The sequence below is a fragment of the Podarcis filfolensis genome (assembly GCF_964270895.1).
Source record: "Podarcis filfolensis genome assembly, chromosome: 17".
Classification (NCBI taxonomy): domain Eukaryota; kingdom Metazoa; phylum Chordata; class Lepidosauria; order Squamata; family Lacertidae; genus Podarcis; species Podarcis filfolensis.
This window is the reverse complement of record NC_139621.1, coordinates 18,720,543-18,748,440: the sequence shown is the minus strand read 5'-3', so window position 1 is coordinate 18,748,440 and position 27,898 is coordinate 18,720,543. Positions and strand designations below refer to the sequence as shown.

At 42.7% G+C, this 27,898-nt stretch overlaps 1 protein-coding gene across 2 annotated transcripts in view; it reads left to right on the top strand.

Annotated features, from left to right (window-relative positions):
• The window catches only part of SVEP1 (sushi, von Willebrand factor type A, EGF and pentraxin domain containing 1), a 135,649-nt gene that overhangs the window by 39,360 nt on the left and 68,391 nt on the right, over nt 1–27,898 (top strand). For both annotated transcript variants that reach the window (XR_014542952.1, XM_083592578.1), the window contains exons 6-20: nt 5,718–5,897; nt 7,601–7,798; nt 9,244–9,362; nt 11,001–11,130; nt 12,544–12,651; nt 15,278–15,409; nt 16,510–16,704; nt 19,006–19,127; nt 19,676–19,784; nt 20,782–20,973; nt 21,265–21,498; nt 22,689–22,850; nt 23,847–24,008; nt 24,910–25,071; nt 27,157–27,248. Coding sequence is in view for 1 of the 2 variants with exons in the window: in XM_083592578.1 (XP_083448704.1) it covers nt 5,718–5,897; nt 7,601–7,798; nt 9,244–9,362; nt 11,001–11,130; nt 12,544–12,651; nt 15,278–15,409; nt 16,510–16,704; nt 19,006–19,127; nt 19,676–19,784; nt 20,782–20,973; nt 21,265–21,498; nt 22,689–22,850; nt 23,847–24,008; nt 24,910–25,071; nt 27,157–27,248 (2,297 nt within the window). In the remaining variant the exon portion in view is untranslated. The remainder of the gene's footprint in view (nt 1–5,717; nt 5,898–7,600; nt 7,799–9,243; nt 9,363–11,000; nt 11,131–12,543; nt 12,652–15,277; nt 15,410–16,509; nt 16,705–19,005; nt 19,128–19,675; nt 19,785–20,781; nt 20,974–21,264; nt 21,499–22,688; nt 22,851–23,846; nt 24,009–24,909; nt 25,072–27,156; nt 27,249–27,898) is intronic.

Below are 27,898 nucleotides of genomic sequence, written 5' to 3'. Positions count from 1 at the left end.
TTTTTTTTATGTTACTATCACACTCATTCTTTGAGATGTTTCCCAAATGCCAAACTATTTTCTTTGATTCAATCTGTAAATGCTATGAAAATCATGTTGCATTGTGTCCCCCAAGCAAATATGCATGTACAGCAATATCCAGAACCTGCATGTAAGCATCATGTAATAACAGAAAATAGGAACCAGCCAATACTTAGCTGACTGATCTGTTGAGGCAGCTGTTGCTTTTCATTTCCATGTGTACTACCTGATGGCTGAAGCTCATATTCTCTGCTTATTCACTTGAGAGGCCGGTTATTTGGTTATTTGTGCAGGGTTTCCCAAACTTGGGTCTCCACCTGTATTTTTAGACTACAGTTCCCATCATCCCTGACCATTGGTCCTGCTAGCTACGGATGATGGGAGTTGTAGTCCAAAAACAGCTGGAGACCCACGTTTGAGAAACTGTGGTTTAGGGGGAAGTCAATTGGTAAGGATTTCACTTTTAATTTTTATTATTATTATTTTTTAGAGAAGTATTGGCTTTGGGTAGCAAATGGAGCCTTGTACTATTATCTTCATTTTCTGTTAGTTTTCTTTGAATGTCTGAAAGATAACTTTTGATTAATTTTGGTTCGGTTCCCTTCAAAGGCACATGGCTCTTAGGCGAGCGGTGCTCAACTTAAGCATGTGCTCTGAGTACTATCCTCCATTCATATACTGATAAGGCATGTGGTAAGCAAAGGAGTGATCAAAGGAGTAGTTTCATGAGCCATCACGTTAATCCCAACACAAACCGCCCTCCCAGCTTTTTATCACATGCATTTGAAAGGACAGCAGAAGGATGCTAATGCCCTTGTAGGCTATGTTAACTTGCGGCATTAAACATTCATCCTTTTGCTGTGCTTGCTTTGCTTAGCCAAAATATGTCACTTGTGTGACAAGCAGTGCTTAGACATATTAGCACATGGACACGGGTGGCGCTGTGGGTTAAACCACAGAGCCTAGGACTTGCTGATCAGAAGGTCAGGAGTTCGAATCCCCGAGACAGGGTGAGCTCCCGTTGCTCGGTCCCTGCTCCTGCCAACCTAGCAGTTCGAAAGCACCTCAAAGTGCAAGTAGATAAATAGGGACCGCTCCGGCGGGAAGGTAAACAGCATTTCCGTGTGCTGCTCTGGTTCGCCAGAAGCGGCTTAGTCCTGCTGGCCACATGACCCAGAAGCTGTCTGCGGACAAACGCTGGCTCCCTTGGCCTATAGAGCGAGATGAGCGTGCAACCCTATAGTCAGTCATGACTGGACCTAATGGTCAGGGGTCCCTTTACCTTTACCCAAATTACACAGCAATAGCGTAAAAGGAAAGAGCAGGAAAGAGCAATTACGGTGAAGTTCGGTCTTGATTGATGTTTTACACCTGATCTTTTCTTGCGATCACAGGAGTTTTGTGGAAAACAACAATTTCAAGTGGATTTTGAAAAGTCACCTTGTAAAAAACAAATACCCACAAGGTTCATTGATTCAGGGGCAAATTTTCCAAATAATAATATTTGCCTTTCATGTAGAAATGCTACCTAAATCTGTCAGTTTTACTTTGTGCACTGAATTTGCAGCAATGTCAGGGAAAGTCCTGGTTTCACAGTGGCCTGGTTTAATGTCAGTGTCTGAGAGCGCAGGTCCCCAGAGTGGAGCTCACAGTTGTTTTGCTTCTCTTCCCAGTCATTTTGCTGCTTTGGTGCGCAGAGATGAGTTTATAGTAACTCTCGTGTCCCAACAGTGGCTCATGGTTTTGCTTTCTTCTGACTAACCATGAGCTGTAACCAGGTTCCTGTGGTTTAAGGCTTGCAGTTTCGCAGCTTCACCTGGTGCAGTTTCGCAGCTACACCAGAAGTCCAGGTTTGGACGACAGGCTAATCCAAGTGCCTGATGGAGTAGCAGAAATGGGATGAGTGAGGTAGCTACAATCTCCTGTCCCAGAGCTTCATGGTTTGGCCTAGAATGAAATGTGAATGCAAAATTAGATTCCTGGGCATGTCCTCATGCATGCACATTTAAGTGCCTATGTGTTTGGAGAGAAGGAAGGAAGGAGCAGAAAAACTGAAGGGTGTGCCTGAATTAGATCTCATTCCATTTCTGCATTCACGAGGGCTGAGATAAGCTGTTTGTTCTGATTTTGGCTGTGCTGCGTTGATCTGTGAGGAAAACCTCAAATGCTAGTACAAATGCACTGCAAGTAATTAAAATAAACTTTTTTAAAAAATCCAGTGTGGCAATAATAATAATAATAATAATAATAATAATAATAATAATAAATTTTATTTATATCCCGCCCTCTCCAGCCGAAGCTGGGCTCAGAGCAGCTAACAATAGTAAAATGATAAAACATTCTAAAATCATTTCATTATAAAATTAATTCCAATCAAATTAATGGCAACCATTGGGCTAGAAGTTCTGTGAGGATTGCCAAAGGAGGGAGTCAGGCTGTGCCCTGACCAAAGGCCTGGTGGAACAGCTCTGTCTTGCAGGCTCTGCGGAAAGATATCAAGTCCCGCAGGGCCCTAGTCTCTTGTGACAGAGCGTTCCACCAGATCGGAGCTACAGCCGAAAAAGCCCTGGCTCTGATTGAGGCCAGCCTAACCTCTCTGTGGCCTGGGACCTTCAAGATGTTTTTGTTTGAAGACCGTAAGTTCCTTTGTGGGACATACCAGGAGAGGCGGTCCCGTAGGTACGAGGGTCCTAGGCTGTATAGGGCTTTGAAGGTTAAAACCAGCATCTTAAACCTGATCCTGTACTCCACCGGGATCCAGTGCAGCTGGTATAGCACCAGGTGAATGTGATCTCGCAGCGAGGACCCTGTAAGGAGTCTCGCTGCGGCATTCTGCACCCGCTGGAGTTTCTGGGTCAGTCTCAAGGGCAGCCCCACGTAGAGTGAGTTACAATAATCCAGTCTGGAGGTGACCGTCGCATGGATCACAGTGGCTAGGTCAGGGCGAGAGAGGTAAGGAGCCAACTGCTTAGCTTGGCTAAGATGAAAAAAGTAAATGAAGTATAGTAAATGAACTGGGAGCAAAGTCCCCTTACAGACAAGGACTCCTGTATAAAGAACATGGAAAAGATGGCAGCAGAGTTTCTCCCACTTAATCTCCATCCCACTTGTGGTAAGGAGATCCTTTTCTGCGCAGTGAGCTGGAATATTCCACGAACTAATTCGGCAAAGTGTGAGATTAATCGGGATTCGCAGCATCCTCAGATATTTGGCATCTAATCTTAATAACGATAGATGAAATTGCCACAGACTCTTGGCTTTCCGGTTGGAGAAGAAACAACAGGCAAGAGATAATACTTAACATCCAACAGATTACAAAAGTCTGTGCCTGGGTATTGTTCCACAGGGTTTTATAAAGGCATTAAAATTGCCCTGGGAGATGTTGGAGGCGGGAGGAATCTCATGATGTGTCTTAATTCTTCCACAGATATTTTTTTTTTATCCTTGGCACCAAAGCTCTAAAGAATCCTAGATGCTTTTCCTCTTTCTTATGAAGAGGTTATCCAGAAATAAGCAAGCCTGCCAAATTAAACATAGCTGCAATAAAAAATTGCATAACGCGCTTCCAGGGGCCAAGCTTCTTAAAATATATTTAATCCCTTTTTAAAAACTTTTTTTTTTAGTATGCAGTTTCATGGGGGGGGGGCAAGTTGGAGAAAGACAGCGTTCTGGAACCGAACAACTTGACATTCCCAGTGCACAGATGTTAGATGGATGTTTGGTTTGCCACTTCATATTCTATTCTGTTCCTCAATTGTTTAAAAGGTCTGTTAGCAAATCTTCCTGTAATATTCTCCCTGAATGAGGGAAGCTGCTGCTGCTGTTGTTGGGGCCACGTCTTGTCGCTGGGAGATACGCAACCGTATTTTTGTACAGTTGACTTAACATGACTGATACCTCAGAGGATATTATCTGCTAATTACCTGTCAAAAAGGTGTATATTTCTCTGGATAAATTCATTTCTGTGCTTGTGCTAGTTTCGGTTCCCATTTGGTGATCGCTTTAATGAAACGAATAAATAAAGGATGCCAAACAGTCTAGAAAAAGAAGTGCCGGAACTCATCATGAACACCTCCAGGAGATTTTTTTTGGGGGGGAGCCACAATGCCAAATATTCCTAGCTGTGGAATTTTATAAAAGGAATTTCCTCAAGAGGATCTGTTCAGACATTACTTGGCCCAGGGATCAGTGACGGCGGGTGGCGCTGTGGGTTAAACCACAGAGCCTAGGGCTTGCCGATCAGAAGGTCAGCGGTTCGAATCCCCGCAACAGGGTGAGCTCCCGTTGCTCGGTCCCTGCTCCTGCCAACCTAGCAGTTCGAAAGCACGTCAAAGTGCAAGTAGATAAACAGGTACTGCTCCAGTGGGAAGGTAAACGGCGTTTCCGTGCACTGCTCTGCTTCACCAGAAGCGGCTTAGTCATGCTGGCCACATGACCCAGAAGCTGTACACCGGCTCCCTCGGCCAATAAAGCGAGATGAGCACCACAACCCCAGAGTCGGCCATGATTGGACCTAATAGTCAGGGGTCCCTTTACTTTTACGTTTAGCCCCTTTCACCCCCTGAAGCAAAACAGGAATATGCCACTTCATGCCCCCCCATTCTGCTGCCCCCAGAACACACAAACCCTTACCAAACTTTGCAAGAGAAGGGATGTTCTGCTAAGCGTTTGGGCTCGCCTTTCCTGCTCTAGGGCCAGGAAGACAAGCAGCAATGCAGTATACTGGAACACCTCTCCTCTCCCCAAAATCCACTGAAAGGCAGGTGTTAACCAGCAGCAGAAGCTATGGGGTGGCCAGGACTCCACCTCTTGTATTATTTCCACTGCCCTGCGGTGGGTGCTTTGTTCTACCTTGTCCCTGGGCTGGTTCTGCTAGAGATTCTGGCCGGGATGAGGTAGGAAACAGGTTCTGAATGCTCCAGATGGCTCATGTAAATGACCCAAGATTACAAACCAGTTGGACTTGGCAGAAAGTTGTCTCTGTCCTCATTCAAGCCCCAAGACTTGTTCACTGAGGCATCTCAATGAAATATTATTCGGTTTAGCTACCTGCATTTGTAATATGCGGGTGGCGCCGTGGGTTAAACCACAGAGCCTAGGACTTGCTGATCAGAAGGTCGGTGGTTCGAATCCCTGCAATGGGGTGAGCTCCCATTGCTCGGTCCCTGCTCCTGCCAACCTAGCAGTTCGAAAGCACACCAGTGCGAGTAGATAAATAGGTACCGTTCCGGCGGGAAGGTAAACTGCATTTCCGTTTGCTGCTCTGGTTCTCCAGAAGCGGCTTAGTCATGCTGGCCACATGACCCGGAAGCTGTAAGCCGGCTCCCTCGGCCAATAAAGCGAGATGAGCGCCGCAACCCCAGAGTCGGTCACGACTGGACCTAATGGTCAGGGGTCCCTTTACCTTTACCTTTACCTGCATTTGCAATTTGTGGCAACCCTGGATGTCTATTTGATGGGCCAGGTCTCTAGATATTGTTGTATATGCATTTTCTGTTCTTTAAAATGCACGGAATTCAACAGCCCAAACCTGAACACACTTTTCAGCATCTTGGCCTCTTCTGTTGCCAGTGGTTTCATTGCCAGAGAGTGCAATAATGATTCCTGAGAAACAGATGGAAAGTTGTGTGCATGTCTTACTCAATTGCTTCCCAGTAACAGTGTTAATATATTTGACTTTGTTTTAACCTCTGCAGTTCGCACATGCCCCAAACTCTTCGCCCCTCAAAATGGGCACATTAACTGCTCGCTAAGTGGGATCTCGTATAAGACAGTGTGCTTGATGACCTGCGATGAGGGGTATGAATTGGAAGGTAGCTCCAAACTCACCTGTCAAAGCAACTCGCAGTGGGATGGCAAGGAGCCAAAGTGTGTGGGTATGTTTTCATTCTGCTACTGTCCCTTTGGAACACAACTCAAAACCAGGGTTTGTTTCTTTAAGCAACAAAATGCTGATGACAAAACTAATACTTCCAGCAATTGCAACAACCACCAAAACTTCTTTCAAAGGAAAGCAAAACATAAACGCATACGTATATTTTTGGAGGCACGCTCCATTGTCTCTCAAGAGACGGGTGCCAACAATGAAGTTCGTCCACAGTTTTTATACACTGTATCATGTAACTTGTTACACTGCTTTTGTTTGTTGTCTCCAACAACCATTTTCTAAAAAGAAACATACACTAGTGGCCAACATTGTGGAAACATTTTGGAAAAAGTGTATTTCCAAGTGTATTTCCAAGATGTTATGATGGCTCATCTTTTTCCCAAAAGGTTTCCACAATTTTGGCCACTAGTGTAGGTGGGCAAGTGTGGGAATGCAGACAGAAACTTGAAAAACATACTGGCTGTTTACACGTTATAAAGGCTAAGGAACTGTAACAAGTTAAAATGAATTCTTGAAATTCAAATTAAAAGTTTTGTATACTCTCCAGTGAACAAGTTCAGAATTTCACAAGAATTCTACACCCTAGAATTAGTGAAAGTGTGATATGTAATAAATTCAGTCCGTATGTCTAAACTATATTGAGATTTAGACCTTCAGGCATTTGGCTCACTTTCATTGTATCCTTAGCATGAAACAAACTGAGCACCATTGATGTAATGTAGGAATAAATACAGGGTCCTGAACAACGCAGTGCCTTTCATTCTTGCTGTTGTTTCTGGCACAAGTCTGGCATTGCTGAACTTCAGACTTATCTGCTGAACTTGCCAGGTCCCGTGATGTTGTATTCAGGCACTTAGCCACACTTGCAGACACTTTTTTCAACTAATCAGCACATGGGAAGATGTGTCAAAGTGTGTGTGTGCATTCAGCATAAAGAAACACTTAATGATGTTAGTTGATACCTGCCTTGCCCCACCCTCCGGCCCTAGGAGTCCTCATAAGGGAGCTGGTCCTGGAGGAAGAACTGTGAGGGGAGAGACTTTGTCAGGCAAGGCCTCCTTCCAGCAGCCTTGCCCCCCCAGTCTCTTCTTCTCAATTTGTATTGTATTACCATATTTTTCACTCTATAAGATGTACCAGACCACAAGACGCCCCTAGTTTTTGGAGGAAGAAAACAAATATTCTGAATCTCAGAAGCCAGAACAGCAAGAGGGATCGCTGCGCAGTGAAAGCAGCAATACCTCTTGCTGTTCTGGCTTCTGGGATAGCTGCACAGCCTGCATTCGCTCCATAATATGCACACGAATTTCCCCTTACTTTTAAGGAGGGGAAAAGTGAGTCTTATAGAGCAAAAAATACGGTATTTTATGTACTGTGGCTTGCCATTGTTTAAGTGATTATAGTTTAGAAATTATTTCTTGTAACTGTTGAGTGGGTTTCTGTTTAACTTTTATATGTTGATATTATTTAATACTATTCTAATGATGAATGTTACTTTTTTGATGTAGGTTGCTTATTTTATTATCACATTTTTGTATTGCATTAGATTGTTATAAGGTGTACATTTTTTGTTTCTTCAGCTTGTAAACCACCTTGAGTGTTGTAAGATAGAAAGACGATATACAAATTAAAAGCGATGATGATGATAGAGTATCAAATGTGCAATCTGTTTTTGTCCATGTTTTTGTCTAGAACTGCATTGCCCCGTCTTCCAAAAACCAAAAGATGTGACAGTCCACCCACACCTCTGTGGGCTCGAACCATCCAAGCATGGCACTGTATGCAGGTTCAGTTGTCCCAGTGGATTCCTTTTGTCTGGGGTTAGAGAAGAACTGCAGTGCTTAACCAGTGGGAGGTGGAGTGGAAATGTGCAGAAGGCATTCTGTAAAGGTATGGATTTTTTAATAATCTTTTTTCTGGAGTTTTACATTGCATATTTGTATTCAAACATTAAGCATCATCATCATCATCATTTAGGATTCCCTGAATCCTTAGACTCCCCTCCACCCTTTAAAAAAATTCAACTCATTAAATAGATGATATAATATCATCTTCCAGAATGCTTTTGTTATCTTGCAGGTCCACCACATATGGTAGAACGTGCCTTCCCTCTCCTTACATTTCCAACATACATTTGAAACAGTTTGTACATCTTTGCTAATTTGATAGGTGTTAAATACCAACGATAAAAGGGACATGGGTGGCGCTGTGGTCTAAACCACAGAGCCTAGGGCTTGCCAATCAGAAGGTTGGTGGTTCGAATCCCCGAATGGGGTGAGCTCCCATTGCTCGGTCCCTACTCCTGCCAACCTAGCAGTTCAAAAGCACGTCAAAGTGCAAGTAGATAAATAGGTACCGCTCGGGCAGGAAGGTAAACGGCATTTCTGTGCGCTGCTTTGGTTTGCCAGATGTGGCTTAGTCATGCTGGCCACATGACCCGGAAGCTGTACGCCGGCTCCCTCGGCCAGTAAAGCGAGATGAGCGCCACAACCCCAGAGTCGTTTGCAACTGACCTAACAGTCAGGGATCCCTTTACCTAAATGCCAACAATACATCATTTTCATACAGTTCTCCTTCAACACACAGCATGCTGTAAATTTTAAGTCCTCCCCTCCATAACTTTTCCCAAGATGAAAATGGATATTGTAAAGGTATGGGTTTTGATTAATTTTTCATCTTGTTAAAAATAGAAGGCTTGGGGGGAAAGATGGGCATTTGAGCCCTGGTTCAATGTGCTGGATACTACACCACACTGTCTTGCCTCTTTTTTTGATGCTCAGCAGCTGACTGCCTCTGCGCAGAATCTGGCTCCTTGCTCGTTTGTTATTTTCTATCTTGAAAATCTAAGATTCAAGTCCTGTAACCGTTTCTGTGGATTATTTTTTTTTTTTAAATCTGTTGATTACATTGACAATAGCATTTGATAACTAAACTTTGACATTGGTGGGCTCTTATAAACAGATATCAATTAAGTTTTGTCAGCAGTGTGTTCCAAAAGTAAATGCATGCAAAATGAAGGGTTCCTGTAACCCTTCTGAATTTTATTGCTATTGTAAAATAGTGATTGATTACTTAACAAATAATAAAGGAAGATTTTAACTCCTCTATCGAGGGAGCAGGGGAATAAAGTGTATGTGTATACATACTGTTTCATTAAAATCAAATGTTTGGAATGGAAATCAGTAACCTCTGTTCAGGTCCATAACTGTGGAATGTGGGTAGTTTTTCAAATCAGCACATAAAGGATCTAAATTTCATGTGGATGCAGTTGCAAGGAATTGTACAATTGAAATACACCATTCTTCTTGGAATACTCATGTTCTTTTCTGGTACAGACATTGAACCACCCAAAATTAGCTGCCCTGGTGACATTGAAACTTCTACTCTTGAACACCAGAACTCTGCAAATATTAGCTGGCAGGTTCCAGAGGCAAGCGACAATTCTAGAGATGAGGTAAGGAAAAGCCAAGGCTTTTTGGTTTGACATAAACTCTTTTGTAGGGCCAAGTAATTTGTCATGAATTAATGAGATTATGGGGGCGTGAAGTGCCTTAAACCCTCAAATCCACTGTAAAAGTGCAAAATAGTGTTAACTGGCCTAGACGCTTTCAGGGTCTAGCACATGTGCTCATGCTTCACCTCCGCAACGGTGTGAGTGACACAGTCTGATGGCATGTCCTGGGTAGTGAGAGCCATCTGTCCCGGGGAAAACTTTAGAGCAGCATTTCTGAAACTCTGGGTCTCCAGCTGTTGTGGGCCTATGTTGTAAGAGAGTCAGGGTCAGAGAGGGGAATAAAGGAAAATGACCCTACTAATATCAGAATTATATCATTCTACCAAAAAGCCCCACAAGAATAATAAACTGTGCCATGAAGAATGCATCGTTGGGAATATGTCATTTTGCTGTGTCTTTTCATGTATCGTTGAATGTGATTTAATGTGCCTTTTGCTATGTCTGTCTCACTGAAATGAGTCTGAATATATTTTTGCTGAGGTGCCCTTACTGAGATGTATCTCGTTCTCCACAAAGTGTATCTCTTTAAAAATGTTTTTTCCTTACAAAATGTATTTGTGAATGTATCTTTACTGAAATGTTGTATTATGCTGTACTTTTCTGAATGTATCCAATATGTCATTTTGAAGAATGTAACAATCAAAGTATTTCAAAATGTAATTTGTATCCAAAAGGCTGCCAAAAACACTCTCCACCACACTGCCATCTACTGAGTCTGCAAATAATGCCACAAATACACACAAATACCTGCTCAAAATAAAGTAGTTTTATTTTCCAATAAGTATGCAAACATCAGACTCTCACACCCGTATTTATTACAACTACAACTCCCATCATCCCTGACCACTGGTCCTGCTAGCTGGGAATGATGGGAGTTGTAGTCCAAAAACAGCTGGAGACCCAAGTTTGGGAAACACAGCTTTAGAGGGGGGAAAACTACTAGATGGTTCAACTAGTCTGTTGCCTTTATGACCATTTTGTACATCAAGAGCATTACGGACACACCACTTTCTCCTCTGGCTTTGTTGAGCTGATTATTAATTGACTAACTCCTTTTAGCAGGCTACTTAACCAGTACATCAACAGAGGAAGGGTACTGATTAGAGGAAGGGTACTGATTAGATTTTATTGAGGTGGAGGGGGGATTTCTACATTGTCTATGAATTCTGCACAAGAAAATAACTGTAGGGATTTGCTTCACCATTCTACAAAGGTTTTCTTTTCCCTGTGTGCAGCAGAGTCGCACGCAGGCTTCATGAATCAAGTGCATAGCAGCAGATCTCGTCTTCTTATCTATGCACAGCAAAATCTTAGTCGCATGCGTGAAGGAGTTGAATAAAGAGCAGTTGTGATCAAGGCTCGAGCTTCACACAGCATTGCCTTTGTTTACAGACAGTAGCTGCGCAGTTTGCAGACTCCAGTGGAAGTCTAGTGTGGGGCGAAGGGACATCTTAGTCATTCCACATCTGCCCCTAGGCTGCTTCGAGCCCTGCAGCTCTAAGAAACCCATGCCCTCCTCTCTCCTGATAGAATATTTGAAGTCCCAGGAACCACTAAAAAGTTCGTTCCGATCCACAGGTGTCGATTCAGGTGACTCCTGCTTTTATTCCACCTTACCTTTTCCCAATTGGAGAAGTTGATATCACCTATACGGCAGTGGACAGAACTGGGAACCAGGCAAGCTGCACTTTCAGCATCAAAGTTATTGGTGAGTGCTATAGAAAAATTATACACATTTTGGTGTATATAGTACATTTCCGAGCACAATTCAAAGGGTTGGTGCTGACCTTTAAAGCCCTAGATGGCCTTGGTCCACTATACCTGAAGGAGTGTCTCCACCCCCATCATTCTGCCTGGACACTGAGGTCCAGCGCCAAGGGCCTTCTGGCAGTTCCCTCGCTGCGAGAAGGCAATAAGCGTATAGACAAAACTTTAAGATAAGCTACCTCAGAGAGATGACCTAGAGTCACCCATGGAACCGAGTTTGGGGATTTTCTTAACAAACTAGTTTGTGTTGGGGGATGGTCTGCGCCTACAGATCTGTACACAGAATCTGGCGATCATCCGGGTCGTCTTATGATCTTTGCCTAACATCTTTTGCTTTTCTGGGAGGTCAGCGAGCCTCACCAGCAGGGGATCCATGGACTCACCAGCAGGGGATCCATGTGCCTCTTCATAAAAGGGACATCTAAAGAACAAGTGCTCTGGGCTTCCTATCTCCCCCAATGAACAGGCGCTAAGTCTCTGAGCATATGCGACTTTTTTAAAGGACCCTTCCAGAACCAGCGAGGGCAGAGCCGAGCTTCTGGCAAGCACTCTTTAGATCTTGTGTGGAGTGGGAAAATGTGTTCCGTCTCTCCAGTGCTGGGCTTGCACGCCCAGCCTTCCCTTTAACGAAGGAGCTCAGAGCGGCTTGGCAATACCACTGGAAAGCAAGCGTTTCTCCTCTGATGTAGAGCATCCCCCTCCTCTTCGCCGGGCCTCATTGGCCTGATGTAAGGAGTTATTGTGGCTCAGTTTGTAAGATTTTGTGCATAAGGCCTTGTGAGATTGCAGCGAGAAATAGGTGTGGATGCGGTCTCATGGCTCGGTTGAGAGCCCCAGTCGTTTGATATGGAAAAGGAATCTGGAAGTGGTCTGTCTGCTTATGTTTGCAGAGAAAGCCCAATATTCCATTGCTATTAAAGCCCTCTTCTGATTCTTATCAGGCAAATAGTCTTATTAAACACACATGTCTGAAGTTGAAAGCTCGCATCAGTGAACTTCTGCCCCCCATTAATTTCGTGCAGCTTCTTGCCAGTAGAAAAACCCAGCCATGGTCTGCTCAGTATCTGGCAGAGGAAAGCCAGTGGGGAACAGCTAAACGTCTACTTTAATGGAGTTTCAGTGACAGCTCTTCAAATGCATTTATTGTGGCCTTAAACATGATGTATCCATGCTGCATTTATTGATACAAAGTTATTTATGTTTCCTGTTCTAATGACTCATGTAGTCCACAGGGAGCTCTTATCTTAAACTTGCATGGCATCTCTGGGCTTGATTTGACGTTCTCGTTTAATTTTTTTTCTTTCTTTCTCCTCCCTTGTGATCAAATTTCCTTTTCTGCCTTTAAATTATTTAGACAACGAACCCCCAGTAATTGATAAGTGCAGATCCCCACCACCAATTCAGGGGGCTGAGAAGGAGTACAGAGTAACATGGGATGAACCACAGTTTTCAGATAACTCAGGTAAGCTACTATGATTTTGGGAAGGGTGGGGAGGGAGATCTCTAAAAAAGAGAGTGAGAGAGTGAAAATGCCTCAAATAAATAATTTTGCAGACTTGTGTGATGGGGGTGGGCTAGCTTTGTTTACATTTGGATGAGATTTGGTCATTGGAGGAGCTTTCTAAATAAAATAATAGCATGGCAAGCATGAAGAAAAGTAAGATCTCAAGATAAGGCTTTTAATACGTACTACTAATTGATAGAGGGGACACAGGTAGCGCTGTGGTCTAAACCACTGAGCCTCTTGGGCTTGCCAATCAGAAGGTTGGCGGTTCAAATCCCCACGACGGGGTGAGCTCCCGTTGCTTGGTCCCCACTCCTGCCAACCTAGCAGTTCGAAAGCACGCCAGTGCAAGTAGATAAATAGGTACCACTCCGGCGGGAAGGTAAACGGCATTTCCGTGCACTGCTCTGGTTTGGGTGTTCCATTGCGCCAGAAGGGGCTCAGTCATGCTGGCCACATGACCCGGAAAAACTGTCTGCGGACAAATGCCGGCTCCCCCAGCCTGTAAAGTGAGATGAGCGCCACAACTCCAGAGTCATCTGCGACTGGACTTAACTGTCAGGGGTCCTTTACCCTTACTTTTTTAGTAATTGATAGAGAATGAATGCTGCCTTTATGTCATTTACTCTTGGCGCTTGCTAGCATGAGAATGGAAAATCTGGCATAATGGCTTGAATGCTAACTAGATCTCACCGGAGGGAGCAACTCTGGGGAAGAGTCCTGTTTGTGGGACACTCCCACCCTCTGAAAGTGTTGGGAGGCAGCTTTCCAAAATGCTCTTCCAAAATCTGCTCCAGAGGCTGAGGGACCCTCCAGAGCAACATCAGAGGTGGTACAGGGGGCTGTAGAGAGAAGGGGGGATTTGCTAATACAGTGGTACCTCGGGAAAAGTACTTAATTCGTTCCGGAGGTCCGTTCTTAACCTGAAACTGTTCTTAATCTGAAGCACCACTTTAGCTAATGGGGCCTCCTGCTGCCGCCGTGCTGCCGGAGCCTGATTTCTGTTCTTATCCTGAAGCAAAGTTCTTAACCTGAAGCACTATTTCTGGGTTAGCGGAGTCTGTAACCTGAAGCGTATGTAACCTGAAGCGTATGTAACCCGAGGTACCACTGTATTGCTTCCCTCCCCATTCTTCCACCAGGTTCATCTGTTGGCTTTTTGTCCCCATGTGTCAGTTGAAGGAGGCTTTCTGTTTGCAGTCTCCTACAAGCCATTATAATTATATATTAGTTAACCTTTGGAATACATTCAAAGGGGTCCCCAAAACAGAGTAATAAAACATTCTTAAACAGTACATCCTCCCATTATTTTAATACGTATTTGCATATTTTTCAATCAAATGACAAATAATCAATTATTACTATATTCTGTAAAGTGATGGTGCTATATTATTATCGTTATTGTTATACACACCAGTTCTACTCAGATCACAAAGAATAGCATAGAAAACTGGGACTGGGACAATAAATGTCGTTTGGAAGAGTGAGAGAATGGGCCTTCTCTGTGGTGGCTCTTCATTTGTGGAATGCTCTCACCAGAGGGGCTTGCCTGGCGCATAAAGGCATGTAATGATAGTGCCAGACAAAAACATTCCTCTTTACCCAGGCCTATGGCTATTAAATAATCTATGGCCTGTGAAAGTATGGGGGAGAGGACTGTCATTATTATGACTATTTTTTTATTAGGCTATCTGTCAGCATGCTTTTTATTATGTTTTTATCACTGATGTTCTCTTGTGTGTTTTTAATGTTTTACACCACCCTGGGATCTTTCAATGAAGTGTGTTGTGTAAATAATAACAATAAAATATAATCCAGATAAAATAATACGTGAAACAATTTCTACCACTCTTCCTGACCGGGCTTATAGTCATATTCCCACAATCCTACGCTGTTCTTACGAACAAAATTAATTAGAGACTTGATTATACCACATTAAGCATTTGAAGAACGTTCCCTCCAAAAACATTTCCCAACGTTTCATAGGACTCATTGGGATTTAGTAAAATCCGGTGGCATCGGGCTTCAATCATTTAAAGCTGTAATGGTTATATGGGGTTGCTCGTGCGTAAGTTGCCGCCACTCCTGGCTAGGTTGCCTGGTTAAACCTTTTTCTGGCTGGACAGCCCTTCACTTCGTGGCTGTTTCAGTCGCTAGCAGAATCCGTCAGTGGGCGTTTCTTGAACTTCTTCCAGCAAAGAAGTTCTTTGACGCCAAGTCTACGCCTACTTTCCCTGCGCGGAAGTCTTCTGCGCAGGGTGGGTGTGGGTAGCGGAGGACCCGTGCTCTCCCTGCTGGTCTCCGGCGACGAGTCCTGGAGCCCCCTCGCCGATTCCCCCATCTGCCCCCCTTTATCCCTGGTGTTACGCTGATTTCCTTCCCCAGCCGATGAGCTCCCTCTCTCCCTGCTGGGCCCTTCTCCAGCATCGCTTGGGAGCCTTGCCTCCACCTCTGGCTCCGATGTCAGTTCCCTGACAAAAGCCCTGAACAATGGCTTTGGATTCAGGCTGGTAGGACTACGGTTTGTAGGCAGAAATAATGGAATGATGTCTTTTTCTTCTTCTTTTCCCTCTGGCTTTTCTAGGTGTGGTCTTAACAATAACTAAAAGTCACTCATCTGGAGATCTTTTTCCCAAAGGAGAGACAGTGGTTCAGTATACTGCCAGTGACTCCTCAGGAAATAACAGGACCTGTGAGCTCCACATAGTCATCAGAGGTAGGTTTTGTTGGTGCTTACATTTAAAATGGCTTGCACAGTTTATGGGTATTTCCTGAAATTAATGGACTGTGCAGAATTAGATCAATTAACAGGAAGGATTCGAAACCTGCGGGATCAGAGATTCTTAGAAGATTGGACTGAATATATGAATTATTTGAAAAGTAATTGTAATTAACAGATTACGCTAGTAGGATTGCAATAAGTTCTGTAAGGAGGACTATTTGAAATATTGCAAGAAATACTATGAGGAGAACTATTAGTTAAGGATAATTAAGAATAATAGAGAAATTAAGAAATGCTAATAAGTGATAAATACCAGAAAATCATCAGAGGTTATTGACGGAAGTCTAAAATATTGTATAAGATAAGAAGTTATGTTAAATGATTGTTGGAAAGGATATGTTTTAAAAAACTAATATATATATATATATATATAGAGAGAGAGAGAGAGAGAGAGAGAGTGGGTATTTCCAAAAATTCTCCTCCTCTGAATTTCTCTTGTACTGAAGAGTTCCACGGTTTCCATTAAATCTGTTGTTGTTGCTTTAATTTCTGGATTATATACAGAGCGCAGTCTGCCGTAACTTTAAGCTCCTTTGGTTAATTTGTGTTTTCTCTATCCGATGAACAAAATAACGATCTTGATGCCACCATACGTACAGCTATGTCAACATTTTTGTGTGGGGTGATTTGCCAATGTGCAGGCGTGCTTGTGCACATCGGTAAAACACTGCAGAAAAAGACTCTTGCTGCAATCATACACACAGTCGCATCAAGATTCCTTTGTTTAGAAATGGACATGCACCCATGGGTGCTATACAGGGGAAAGGAGAAAGATGCAAATGAACACTTAGGTTGTGGGAAATTTCACATGCTCCAGTTCCAGAATTAATTTTATAAATTCTCCCAGGAGGAGAATTCAGGAGGAGTGGAACTGAGAGGAAGATCGCAGAGCAATCAAAGTACAGAACTTTGGGTTGCTCATCCTTGTGTACCACAGGCTCAATGTCCAAAATAAAGGTGATTTGCATTTTTTAATGCCAAGAGGAAGCACGAGAGCCTTCCTCTATTGTTTTCTCTTTTTTTCCCTTCCCCAGGCTCTCCTTGTGAAATCCCCTTTACCCCAGTAAACGGGGATTTTATATGCACAGAAGATAAGACAGGAGTTAATTGTACATTACGCTGCATGGCTGGATATGACTTCACATCAGGTTCCAATGAAAATTACTATTGTGCCTACACAGATGGTATCTGGAATCCTCCGTATTCTACAGAATGGCCTGACTGTTCTCGTAAGGTTTATTATGTATTTTGATTTCCAAGCACCTAGTGCATTCTTTGTCTAGGTGATACAGGAACTGGGCATTATATTAAAAGAAACCTAGGCTTCATTCTGAAGTCCTGGTTCTAATAAAACCTACAAGCAACTGCAGCTAGGATTGAGGTACTAACTGCTGAGGAATTGCTGGAATTATTTCTGTTTCCACAACGAAAAAGATGGTGCTGTGTTATTTAACAGAGATTCAGGGGCTGTTCCAGACCCCTGGGAGAGTTCTTATCTTCCCTTTCCTGCTAACCTCTTCAGTGACACACACAGGGGATGAACTGGATTAGATGTCTAGCTATTAAGCAAATACTGAAATGTCAGCAAAATACTTTCCTTCTTAATTGCTAAAATATGACTCCTAATTCAAAGCACGGTTATTTGGAATGTTGGTTTTTTTATTATTATTATAACAAATACATTTAGCCACTTACTTCCTCCCAGGAAGCATGCTTAGGATCGCAGACAGTTTGCAAGTCATGGTAAACCAGATTTTGGTTTATCATGAGTGTGTGAACATGCTGACTCCCAGTGGAGACCCCATAACCAGCTTTTCTCCTCCCAGTCTTTTTTGGTCAGGGTTTGGCTTAGCATGCTATCCAGACATGGATTGTAGTTAAAGTCTCTTCTCCTTAACCTTGGCTCACAACCGTAAGGAAGAGGCCTTGCCCAAGATTTGGATGACATGCTAAGTCAAACCATGGATGCTACTCCTAAACAGCCCAAGAAGGAACAAAGTGGCCATGATTTCCTCCTCAGGAGCCAACCATGTTTGGACTAAGTCATGGTTTAGCTTAGTGTGTCATGTGAACATGCCAAAATATTTGATTGGAATGCAATCGTACCTCGGAAGTCAAACGGAATCCATTCTGGAAGTCCGTTTGACTTCTAAAGCATTCAGAAACCAAAGTGCGGCTTCTGATTGGTTGCAGGAAGTTCCTGCAGCCAATTGGAAGCCGCGCCAGACGTTCAGCTTCCGAAAATCGTTCGAAAACAGGAAACGGGTTTCAATCGTTCGGGAGCTGATTTGTTCAGGAGCCAAGGCGTTCGAGATCCGAGGTACAACTGTAATTCTTACATAGTTGCTGATAGTAGGCAGATACAAGTTATTCATTTTAACTAGTTTCTTCAGTAGTTATGGAAACAGAACCAGAAAATTTTCCATTTTGACATAAAATACCTAACAAAATTTGGTATAAACAAGGTTAACATACTTTTCACACACACACACCCCAGTTGTTCCCTACTGCCCTGTTTAACTTCAGGCATGTGGTGAAGACTTTTTTATTATATGTAAGCTTTTTAAGTATTAAATAAGTACTTATTTATAGTAAACTTTTCTCATGTTATGGGAGAGGGCCTTCTTGGTGGTGGCTGCTTCCAGACTCCGGAACTCCCTCCCTGGAGAAACTAGACTGGCTCCCACCTTTTTGACCTTCCATCAGTGGCGTAGCGTGGGAGGTGCAGGGGGGGCCGGCCGCACCGGGCGCAACATCTGGGGTTAGGGCAAATCCACGGGTTAGGGGGCGCAAATCCACGGGTTAGGGGGCGCAAATTACTTGCCTTGCCCCGGGTGCTGACAACCCACGCTACGCCACTGCCTTCCATTGGCAGGTGAAGACGTTATTGTTCCAACAGGCTTTTAACTGAGCCTAGGACTTGCCGATCGGAAGGTTGGCGGTTCGAATTCCTGCAACGGGGTGAGCTCCCGTTGCTCGGTCCCTGCTCCTGCCCACCTAGCAGTTCGAAAGCACATCAAAGTGCAAGTAGATAAATAGCGGGAAGGTAAACGTCGTTTCCGTGCACTGCTCTGGTTCGCCAGAAGTGGCTTAGTCATGCTGGCCACATGACCCGGAAGCTGTACGTCGGCTCCCTCGGCCAGCAAAGCGAGATGAGCGCTGCAACCCCAGAGTCGGTTACAACTGGACCTAATAGTCAGGGGTCCCTTTACCTTTACCTTTAATGAAGGGGCTAGTGTTGTGCTGTTTACATTTTAATTATTTGTATGTTTTAAACAGGTTTTATATGTGCATATAGTTTTAATTTTATTAATGTTTATTTGTTTTTTAATGTCTCTCCCCCCCCCCCACACTTTTAGCAATTCTTGGTTTTATCTGTAAGCCACCATTGGGGGGGGAGTGGGTGTATAAATAAATATAATCATCTTAACTGACTTATCATTTTTAAAAAATCTCTTTTGTACACTGCTTGGAAGCAGTATATGAGTTGTTTAAATAAACGAAGAATCTTCCCGCACCCTTTTTTTCAGTGAATCGCTTGGCAAACCATGGTTTCAAATCCTTTGAAATGCTGTACAAAGCAACGCGATGTGATGACAGCAACCTTCTTAAAAATTTTGGGGACGCTTTTCAGAGCGCACTTGGTAAAATGGTGGGTTAGTAATGCACCATCTTTTAAAAAGTAATTATTATCATTTCATGAATTGAATTGCTTGCCCTCAGAATGTTGAGCACACAATATGCACAGCAGAGCGACAATATTTAATTTCAGGAGTAAATTTTCTATAGCTCAGATACAGGTACTTGTCTAATAATTGCAATAGTTTTTACTGTTTGAATAAGATGCGTTTATATTCCTAAACCAAGCCTGTTTCCTACCTTTCGATTTATGAAAGAAACTTGCTGATGGAACAGTTATTTCTTATTTGGAAAATAATATTTAAATTGGGTAATGGCTGGGAAGTTAAAGCATTGTATCTAAAGAAGTATGTTAAATTAAGAGGTAGGTTTTAACATTGCACTGTTATCTGTTGTTCTGTCCATGTAAAGCACTACAGTTTGCCAGATGGAATGTGCTATTCTGGGGGGTTCTCTCAATTCCCCCAGAGGCAATTTTGGGGGGCACGGGGGGGGAGGAGAAATCATCAGGCAGTTTCCTACCCAGTGTTTTGACTGTTACTCTTAAATCTTGGCTCATAGGTTCCATCATTTTGCAATGATGTTGATGACATTGACTGCAGACTGGAGGATCTGCCACAGAAACATTGCTTGGAATATAATTATGACTATGAAAATGGCTTTGCAATTGGTAAGTGAATTATTTTGCTGCTCACTAGCTCTAAACCTCCTTGATAGCCTAAATAAGAAGGGAACATTCAGCAGTCCTGAAGATGCACTGATCCATCTAGCAAATCTTGATTTTGGTCTAACTATCAAATCATTGCAACCACATGTTTGAGCCCTGGACAAAGAAAAGTGAGGGGTAGTGTGTGTGTGTGTGTGTGTTTTGGGGGGGGTATGTTTGCAGATATGATTCAGAGTAGAGAACTTTTCCTTCACTACAAATTCCCATTTTCCTTCTTGTTTTGAAAGAACAGTTATGGCGTTCTGTTGAATTCATTTCAGTATAATGTGCAGCAAGCATTGCCTAATAATTATAATAACAATAATAATAATAAATATTATTTATTTATTTATACTCCGCCCACCAGGCTGGGTTTTCCCAGCCACTCTGGGTGGCACCCAACAAAATATTAAAAAATACAATAAAGCATCAAATATTAAAAACTTCCCTAAACAGGGCTGCCTTCTAAAACTCAGATACAGTGGTACCTTGGTTTACAAACTTAATCCGTTCCGGAAGTCGGTTCTTAAACTGAACTGCACTTTCCCTAATGAGGCCTCCCACCACCGATGCCCTTCCACCATTTGGCTTCCGTTTGTAGACCTAGGTAAAGTTTGCTAACCGGAACATCTACTTCTGGTTTTGCGGAGTTCACATACCAAATAGTTCATTAACAGGGCTGTTCTTAAACTGAGGTACCACTGTGGTTATTTATTTCCTTGGCATCTGATGGGAGGGTGTTCCACAGGGTGGGCGCCACTACCAAGAAGGCCCTCTGCCTGGTTCCCTACCTCTGCTGTATACATGTTCTGAAGTCAAGTCAGATTTCTACATGCAGTGAGGTCTTTTCATTTTCTTTTTTCAACGATTTAGCAGTGCTTCATCCGTGTGTGTTGGCATCCTTGGGAGTTGTTGCTCTATTCTCATTGTGATATTTCCTCTTCATACTAATGACTGCCAGGTCCCGGTGGCTGGGGTGGAGCAAATCGGCTAGATTATTCGTACGATGATTTCCTCGAGGCAGTTCCTGAGGAAGAAAAACCTAACCCACTATCTGGTTCGGTGAATGTGGCACACTCCCGGGTCAAAAGGCACAAAAAAATGAATGTGCCTACATCAGACCACAAAATAAAGTTGGTTTTTAATATAACTGGTAAGGAAAACCCTCTTTTTTCATTATTGTATAAAATATTGTTCATTGGGTGTAATATTTCATACTGTGCCTGGTATAAAAACAAGAGATTTTCGACTGAGTTTTAAGAGTGGCTTTTCCTTTTGCCGTGATATTCAGGAGCGGTGTCTAACAATCTGCATATTTGCATTATTATTATTATTATTGTTTATACTCTTCTGCTCTGACTTATGGTGTTGCGGGAGTCAACATTTTCATGCCTTTGTGTACGTGTGTGAGGTTTGTTTGTTTTTGTTTTTTCCCTAATCCCAGCTAGTGTACCATTGCCTGATGAACGAAATGATACACTGGAATCGGAGAACCAACAGCGCCTTCTAAAAACGCTAGAGACTATCACAAACAGGCTGAAAAGAACTCTCAGTAAGGATCCAATGTATTCTTTTCAGTTTTCTTCTGAACTGCTCGTAGCGGACGCCAACTCGCTAGAAGCTGAAAAGGCCTTCCTGTTTTGCAGGCCAGGCTCTGTCCTAAGAGGCCGGATGTGTGGTAAGCAAAATTCAGCTTTAAGTCTTTTTCTTGTCCTTAGTTGCAGTAAATAAAAGAAAGGTTATTGCTTTCGAAGGAGAACTGAGAAAGCATGATAGAATCTTAACAGGTGGCAAAGTTTTCAATAACGCTATTCCATTCCCTCTTTCCGCTATAAAAGAAAAAAATGTGAAAGAGGCAATTTTTCTTAATTATTTGGATATATCTGGATATTTCAGTGCTATGCCCTATGTACCATTTCATTGTACAGCAGTGCTGCTTGTGTGATTGCAAACATTATATTACACCGAATGAAGTCTTCTTTCAAGTTCAAACCTTAATGACCTTGAAGCTGCTTCAATTCCACAGTTTATGATCTCATCTCTTCTAGCACACACCCATATATTAGTCCAAATTAAACTCTAATTAACAGGAGAACCTCTGCTTCTTATTATCCTCAATCATATTATCCTCAATCATAATTCACAAGCACAATTCAAAGTGTTGGTGCTGACTTTTAAAGCCCTAAACAGCCTCAGACCAGAATACCTGAAGGAGCGTCTCCACCCCCATCATTCAGTCCGGACACTGAGGTCCAGCTCTGAGGTCCTTCTGGGGGTTCCCTCACTTCGAGAAGTGAGGTTGCAGGGAACCAGGCAGAGGGCCTTCTCGGTGGCGGCGCCCACCTTGTGGAATGCCCTCCCATCAGATGTCAAGGAACTAAACAACTATCCGACTTTCAGAAGACATCTGAAGGCAGCCCTGTTTAGGGAAGTTTTTAATGTTTGAAGTTTTATTCTGTTTTTAATGTTCTGTTGAAAGCTGCCCATATTATTATTATCAACCATCCTTTTTTTTCTCCGCCAACGATCTCCTGCTGTTGTGGGAGCTGCCTCCATTAAGGCAGACCGGAACCAGAAGCCTGATTGCAAACATTATATTATCTGTATCGCGGCGCATTCAAAGATCAGCTGAAATGGATGAGTTAACTCATCCTTCAGCCAAATTCATACGGCTTTTCTGCAGATAGGAAATGTTTGAACGGAGGAGCATTGAGCTACGTGAACCCCCCCCCCCCCGCAGTCTGGCTGGTGTAGTTCAGACACGGGTTTTGCCTTGCCTTCTGTTGCTTGTGAGAACTGGGCTGTGGTCAACAGCTACCGTAGACAAAGGTCCATGCATAACTTTTCTTTTGTCCGGTTAAATCACAGTTAACTGCCCTCTGGGGACTTATTACTCCCTGGAACACCATGCATGTGAAAGCTGCTGGATTGGTTCGTACCAAGATGAGGAAGGGCAACTGGAATGTAAGAACTGCCCTTCTGCTAGCTACACTGAATATCTCCATGCCAGAAGTATATCAGAATGTAAAGGTGAGAGGTTAGCAATCATGTAATACCTTTTTTAAAAAAGCAACTAAAGGTGTAAGTTTTTCATTTAGACACTGCAAAAAATTGCTTTTTAAATATTTTAATAATATTTAGAATTTATTTTAAACAGTTGTGGAGACTAGAACTAAATATTTAAAATAAAAGTCTAGTTTATGGTTTTTTGTTGTTGTTTTAGATTTGTGGAAAAATAAAGGAAGGGGAAATTGCAAAGCTAATATTAAAAGTTCAGCCTCTGGCTGGGTAGAAACCTATTTCTTAATCTGGACTGTCTTTCAACCAAATGACTCGAAGGCAGTTCACAACCCTGAGTGATATTCCGCATGATGTGAGTAGCAGTTCACTTGTGCGGCAGGACTTCCTCGTCCTCTCCAACCATGCACCTTTCTGAAAGGTTCCCCCAACACTCTGGGATGGGGCACACAAGGCCAAAAGGAGGAAGAGAGGGAGAAGTCCTTTTGCACCAGCGGAAGTCCGTTTCGGGTAGCCACAGTTGAATATCACTCAATTAAAAATGGCAATAAAACCAACAAAATCAGTAGATCGGGCACGAAACAAGAAACCAGTGGTCAGAACAGCAGGTTAAAACAATTACAACTCAAAACCTCAACACAAGTAGTTCTCAAGCTTTTGTCTCTCCCTCAGCTGTTGATCCAATGCGACTGGTATTATACTGTAATCGGTGTGTTTGGCTGAAAAGACCAAACACCAAATGGACTTCTTTTTTCTGTGGGCTTCACATTTTGCCTAACTGCTCAGCACTCACAATAAGTGCAGTTTGTGTTCTTGGCAGATGCTCCGTGCTAATTGCATTTTGCAAGCAGTTGTGGTGCGCAGATTCTTTGGGCTTGTAAGTGGCCGGTTACATTGTGTTTTAGAGGTTATTCTGCCTTTGGCTCCTTGGGTTATTGGCTGTTGTCCTTGATGCATATTTGAAGCTAGATATTGCTTAATTCTGGTGTATTGTTCTTCCCTAATTAGCTGAGTGCAAACCGGGAACCTATTCTCCAAATGGCCTTGAGATCTGCGAATCATGTCCTCTTGGCAAATATCAGCCTGTAACTGGATCTAAGCACTGCATTCCTTGCCCAGAAAGCATGTCAACAGTCAAAAGAGGAGCTGTGGATATATCAGCATGTGGAGGTTTGCGAAATTCAAATTCCGGGAAATAGCATGTTGCTAAACCCTATGCAGTACAACTTTCCTGATCTCTGAATAACTGGAATATTTTTGAGTAGCAGCATGCGTTGTATCTTTCTTTTATACTCTGCTTATCGATCCTTTAACTTTATGAAGAAAGGAAAAGACAAGGTTGAACTGAACCCATGGCTTTGAGGTACAGAAATAATCTCTTTGGGGACAATTTTCCTCCATTGACAAATATTCCATAGTGATTTCTAATAGTTAACACCGATCACAGATCACTCCCGTGCATCACTGATGTCTTTATTCACTTTTTACATTTTAAAAAAAAACACAGCTGGGGAAAACTTAGCATTTCATATATGCTACTGCCTTCCAGGCCTGCACAAATCATGACTCATCACCCAAGTCAGGTAACCAATTAGGAGTCTGATCTGCCTCCTGTTTTTGCAGCCTAGGTCTCAGCAGAAGTTAATAAAAGGTGTCAGATGTCTAGTCTGGCCTTGAATTCTCAATATCCCCCTTTTCTTCCATCTTGAGAAAAAAGGTCTCCAGTATTTTGTGTAAAAACAAAAAATAAAAACCTATTTGAAGACAGTACAGTGGTACCTCTGGTTGAGAACGGGATCCGTTCTGGAGGCCCGTTCACAACATGAAAACAGCGCAACCCACAGTGGTGCATCTGTGCATGCATGGGTTGCGATTCGCGCTTCTGCGCATGCACGTGACGTCATTTTGCGTTTCTGCACATGCACGAGCATCAAAACCTGGAAGTAACCCTTTCCGGTACTTCTGGGTCGCCGCGGGACGTAACCTGAAAGAACGTAACATGAAGCAAACGTAACATGAGGTATGACTGTATAGTAGTCGTTGAAATAGGTTTGTGTTTTGCACTTTGCAGTACCTTGTCCATCTGGAGAATTCTCTCGCTCTGGTTTAATGCCCTGCCACCCTTGTCCCAGAGATTATTATCAACCTGACCCTGGAAAGTCCTATTGCCTGTCTTGCCCATTTTATGGGACTACTACTGTGATTGGCGCCAGGTCTATAACGGACTGTTCAAGTAAGTTATTTTCTCAGAAGAATATGAAAAATTGGCAGTAGGGTTAATGGTTAAAGTTACATAGCAGTTGTTAGGCATTCTAGGTCAAGACTTGCCAGAAGAGAGACAGAAACTCTTTATGTATGCTACAACTGCGGCTAGGATACTGCTAGCCCAAAGATGGAAGAGTGATAGAGTACCAACAAAAGAAGAATGGCAAGAAAAACTAATGGAATACGCCAGAATGGCAAAACTAACTGAAAAAATACGAGACAAGGACAATAGAGACTTCAGGAGAGATTGGGAACCATTTATGATATACCGACAGAAATACTGTAAAGAAGTGAACTCACTAGCAGGTTTTGAGTAAACACAATCAACAAAATTAATATATTTACAAGGATGCTGTAAAATATATAGAAAGTATAATAACGTTAGAGGTTTAAGACATTAAAATATAAGCTATATCAAAGAATACAGGAGAAGACATTAAAAATAAACCAGAAGAGGAAGTTGAGGGAAGTCGTGGGGGGGGGAGGGGAAAACTATCTTTTTCTTTATTTTTATTATATGATGTGATAATTGGATGTTTCAAATATAAAATCTAATATATTTTTTTTTAAAAAAAGTTACATAGCACCATGCTTTTACTAATGGTTGTATCCAAGGGAAAGCTTGTTGCTGCCTTCGCTGTCCTCTCATAGCAAGAAACTCCATGTCACACTATGTGGAATGTTCCATCAGAACAAGCTTTCTACCTTGACAGATGGAACAGTTCCTCTTCTTCCCCTGGCATGCTGTTTAGGGTGTTATCCTAATACATACACCCTGGGCCAATTGTAGGTGGTGCACAGGGGGGAGAAGGAGGAAAACCTTGTTGTGCAACCATCAGACCTTGTGCAGGGCTTCTGCTGATGGGACTTCTTGCGTGAAACCCTCCCACTATACCCAGCACATAGGCTGGACGCTAGCAAATTCAGTTGTCCCACCATCCCGAAGGCCAAACAATCGGGTTTCTGGTTTGATAAGCTGGTCTCAAAAGTTGCAGCCTGTTTTCTTTCATGTGTGCTGGCGTTCCTTTTGTTCCTCCTATTCTCACTGCTACAAACATGGTCCATACATTTGCTGACATTCATCTGCAGTGGGCCTAAATATTTAAGAAAGATACTCAATTCAGTGATTTAATGGATAGAACTAGAGCAGGGTTTTCAAAACTTGGGTCTCCAGCTCTTTTTTGAACTACAACTCCCATCTTCCCTAGCTAGCTGAATCAGTGGTCAGGGATGATGGGAACTGTAGTCCAAAAAGAGCTGGAGACCCAAGTTTGGGAAACTCTGAACTAGGGTCAGGTTTACTGAGAAATCTAGTGGGAATTAAGACAGTTAAAAGACCCATAGTTCTGACATGGTCGCTTCTTCCTTAGACGTTGCCAAAGCTCTCTAGTGGAACAAGACCTGAAGACTGTTGTTAGCTCTCTAAGAACAAAGATGCTGAGATGTTCAAACTGAAACGTTAGTGGGAGTTTGGGTCAAACTAGATGTGTTAGCAGCCGATCCAAGTGTTTAACAAGTTGTTTTTTCCCCCTGAAAACACATGGGTTGAGGGAAAGAGGCACGCAAGTGACAACAGAAACCTTTCTCCATCCTTAGCTTGCCCCCAGAAAGATGTTAGCCTGCAAGAAAAGTGTTTGGGGAGAGGTGTTGTGTGGAAGTGAGCAGCTAGTGTAAGGATGGGTGAGAATTCTGTTAAGTCCACATATTCAAGCAAACAAAAACAAGACAGAATGGACTTGGGAATGAAGAACTGACAGAGATCATAAATAGAATTATCTAGCTGTATGTGTGGCAAGAAGCCGTCACATCTTGTGTGGCCCTAAACAACCAATAGTTCCATGCTCAAAGACAACAGAGTCTAGCTGAGGCACACATTCGTGGTTATCAGGTTCGCATGCTTCAATTGACCCTGCAATTGAATAGATCTATCTATATCTGCACAAATCAAGGCTGATTCTTTTTCCATTGCTGTATCATTGATTATGTCACAACCTTGACTCAGAGGACCTTGTCAGTGGAATTTTTACAGCTGCTTTCATTCAATCCTATTTAGGTTTTGGCTCTACTTTCTCTGCAGCAGAAGAGAGTGTAGCACTGCCAGTCTCCCCAGAAAACATCAGCAACAAATACCAAATCAGCAGCCAGGCAAGAACAAACGTCATAATTGTCTAAAGTTAGCATTAGTATTAAAAAATGAAAACATATTGCATGCATTCAGTATTTGTCTCTTGTAATATTATTGTTCTGTATTTCACTTCTGTCCCACCTTTTCCCCCCAAGGAGCTAAAGGAAATAATATACCTTAAATTTTACTCCGTTGCATGTTGACATGTGGCTTCTAAATTGCTTTGGAGCGGGGGTTTCTTGAAAAGTAGGATATGAATCTATAAATAAAAATAAAATATAAATACAATACAATACATGTCTCTTTCCCCTTTTATCCCCACTGCAACTCTGAGATAGGTTAGACTGAGAGACAGGGTGTCATGTACTGAAGTTCTCACCCTGGGCCAGCAGGGGGATACTGTAGATAGTTTTCATTCAGGTCCACATATGCAAATAAGGGATTGAAAGTGACGTTCAGTGATTGGATAGTTACAGAAAATGGTTACTGTTGCGTTCTAGTGGAGCTCTATATAAGCAGGCTGGCTGAACCCTTCAGTTCAGTTCTGTTCTGGCCTGTGAATAAACAAGAGCTGTTTGAAGAATCGCTGTGTCGTCTGATATGTTCACCCACAACTTAACACAGTGAGTGGCCTACAGTTACCCAGTGAGATTCATGGCTAAGCGTAGTT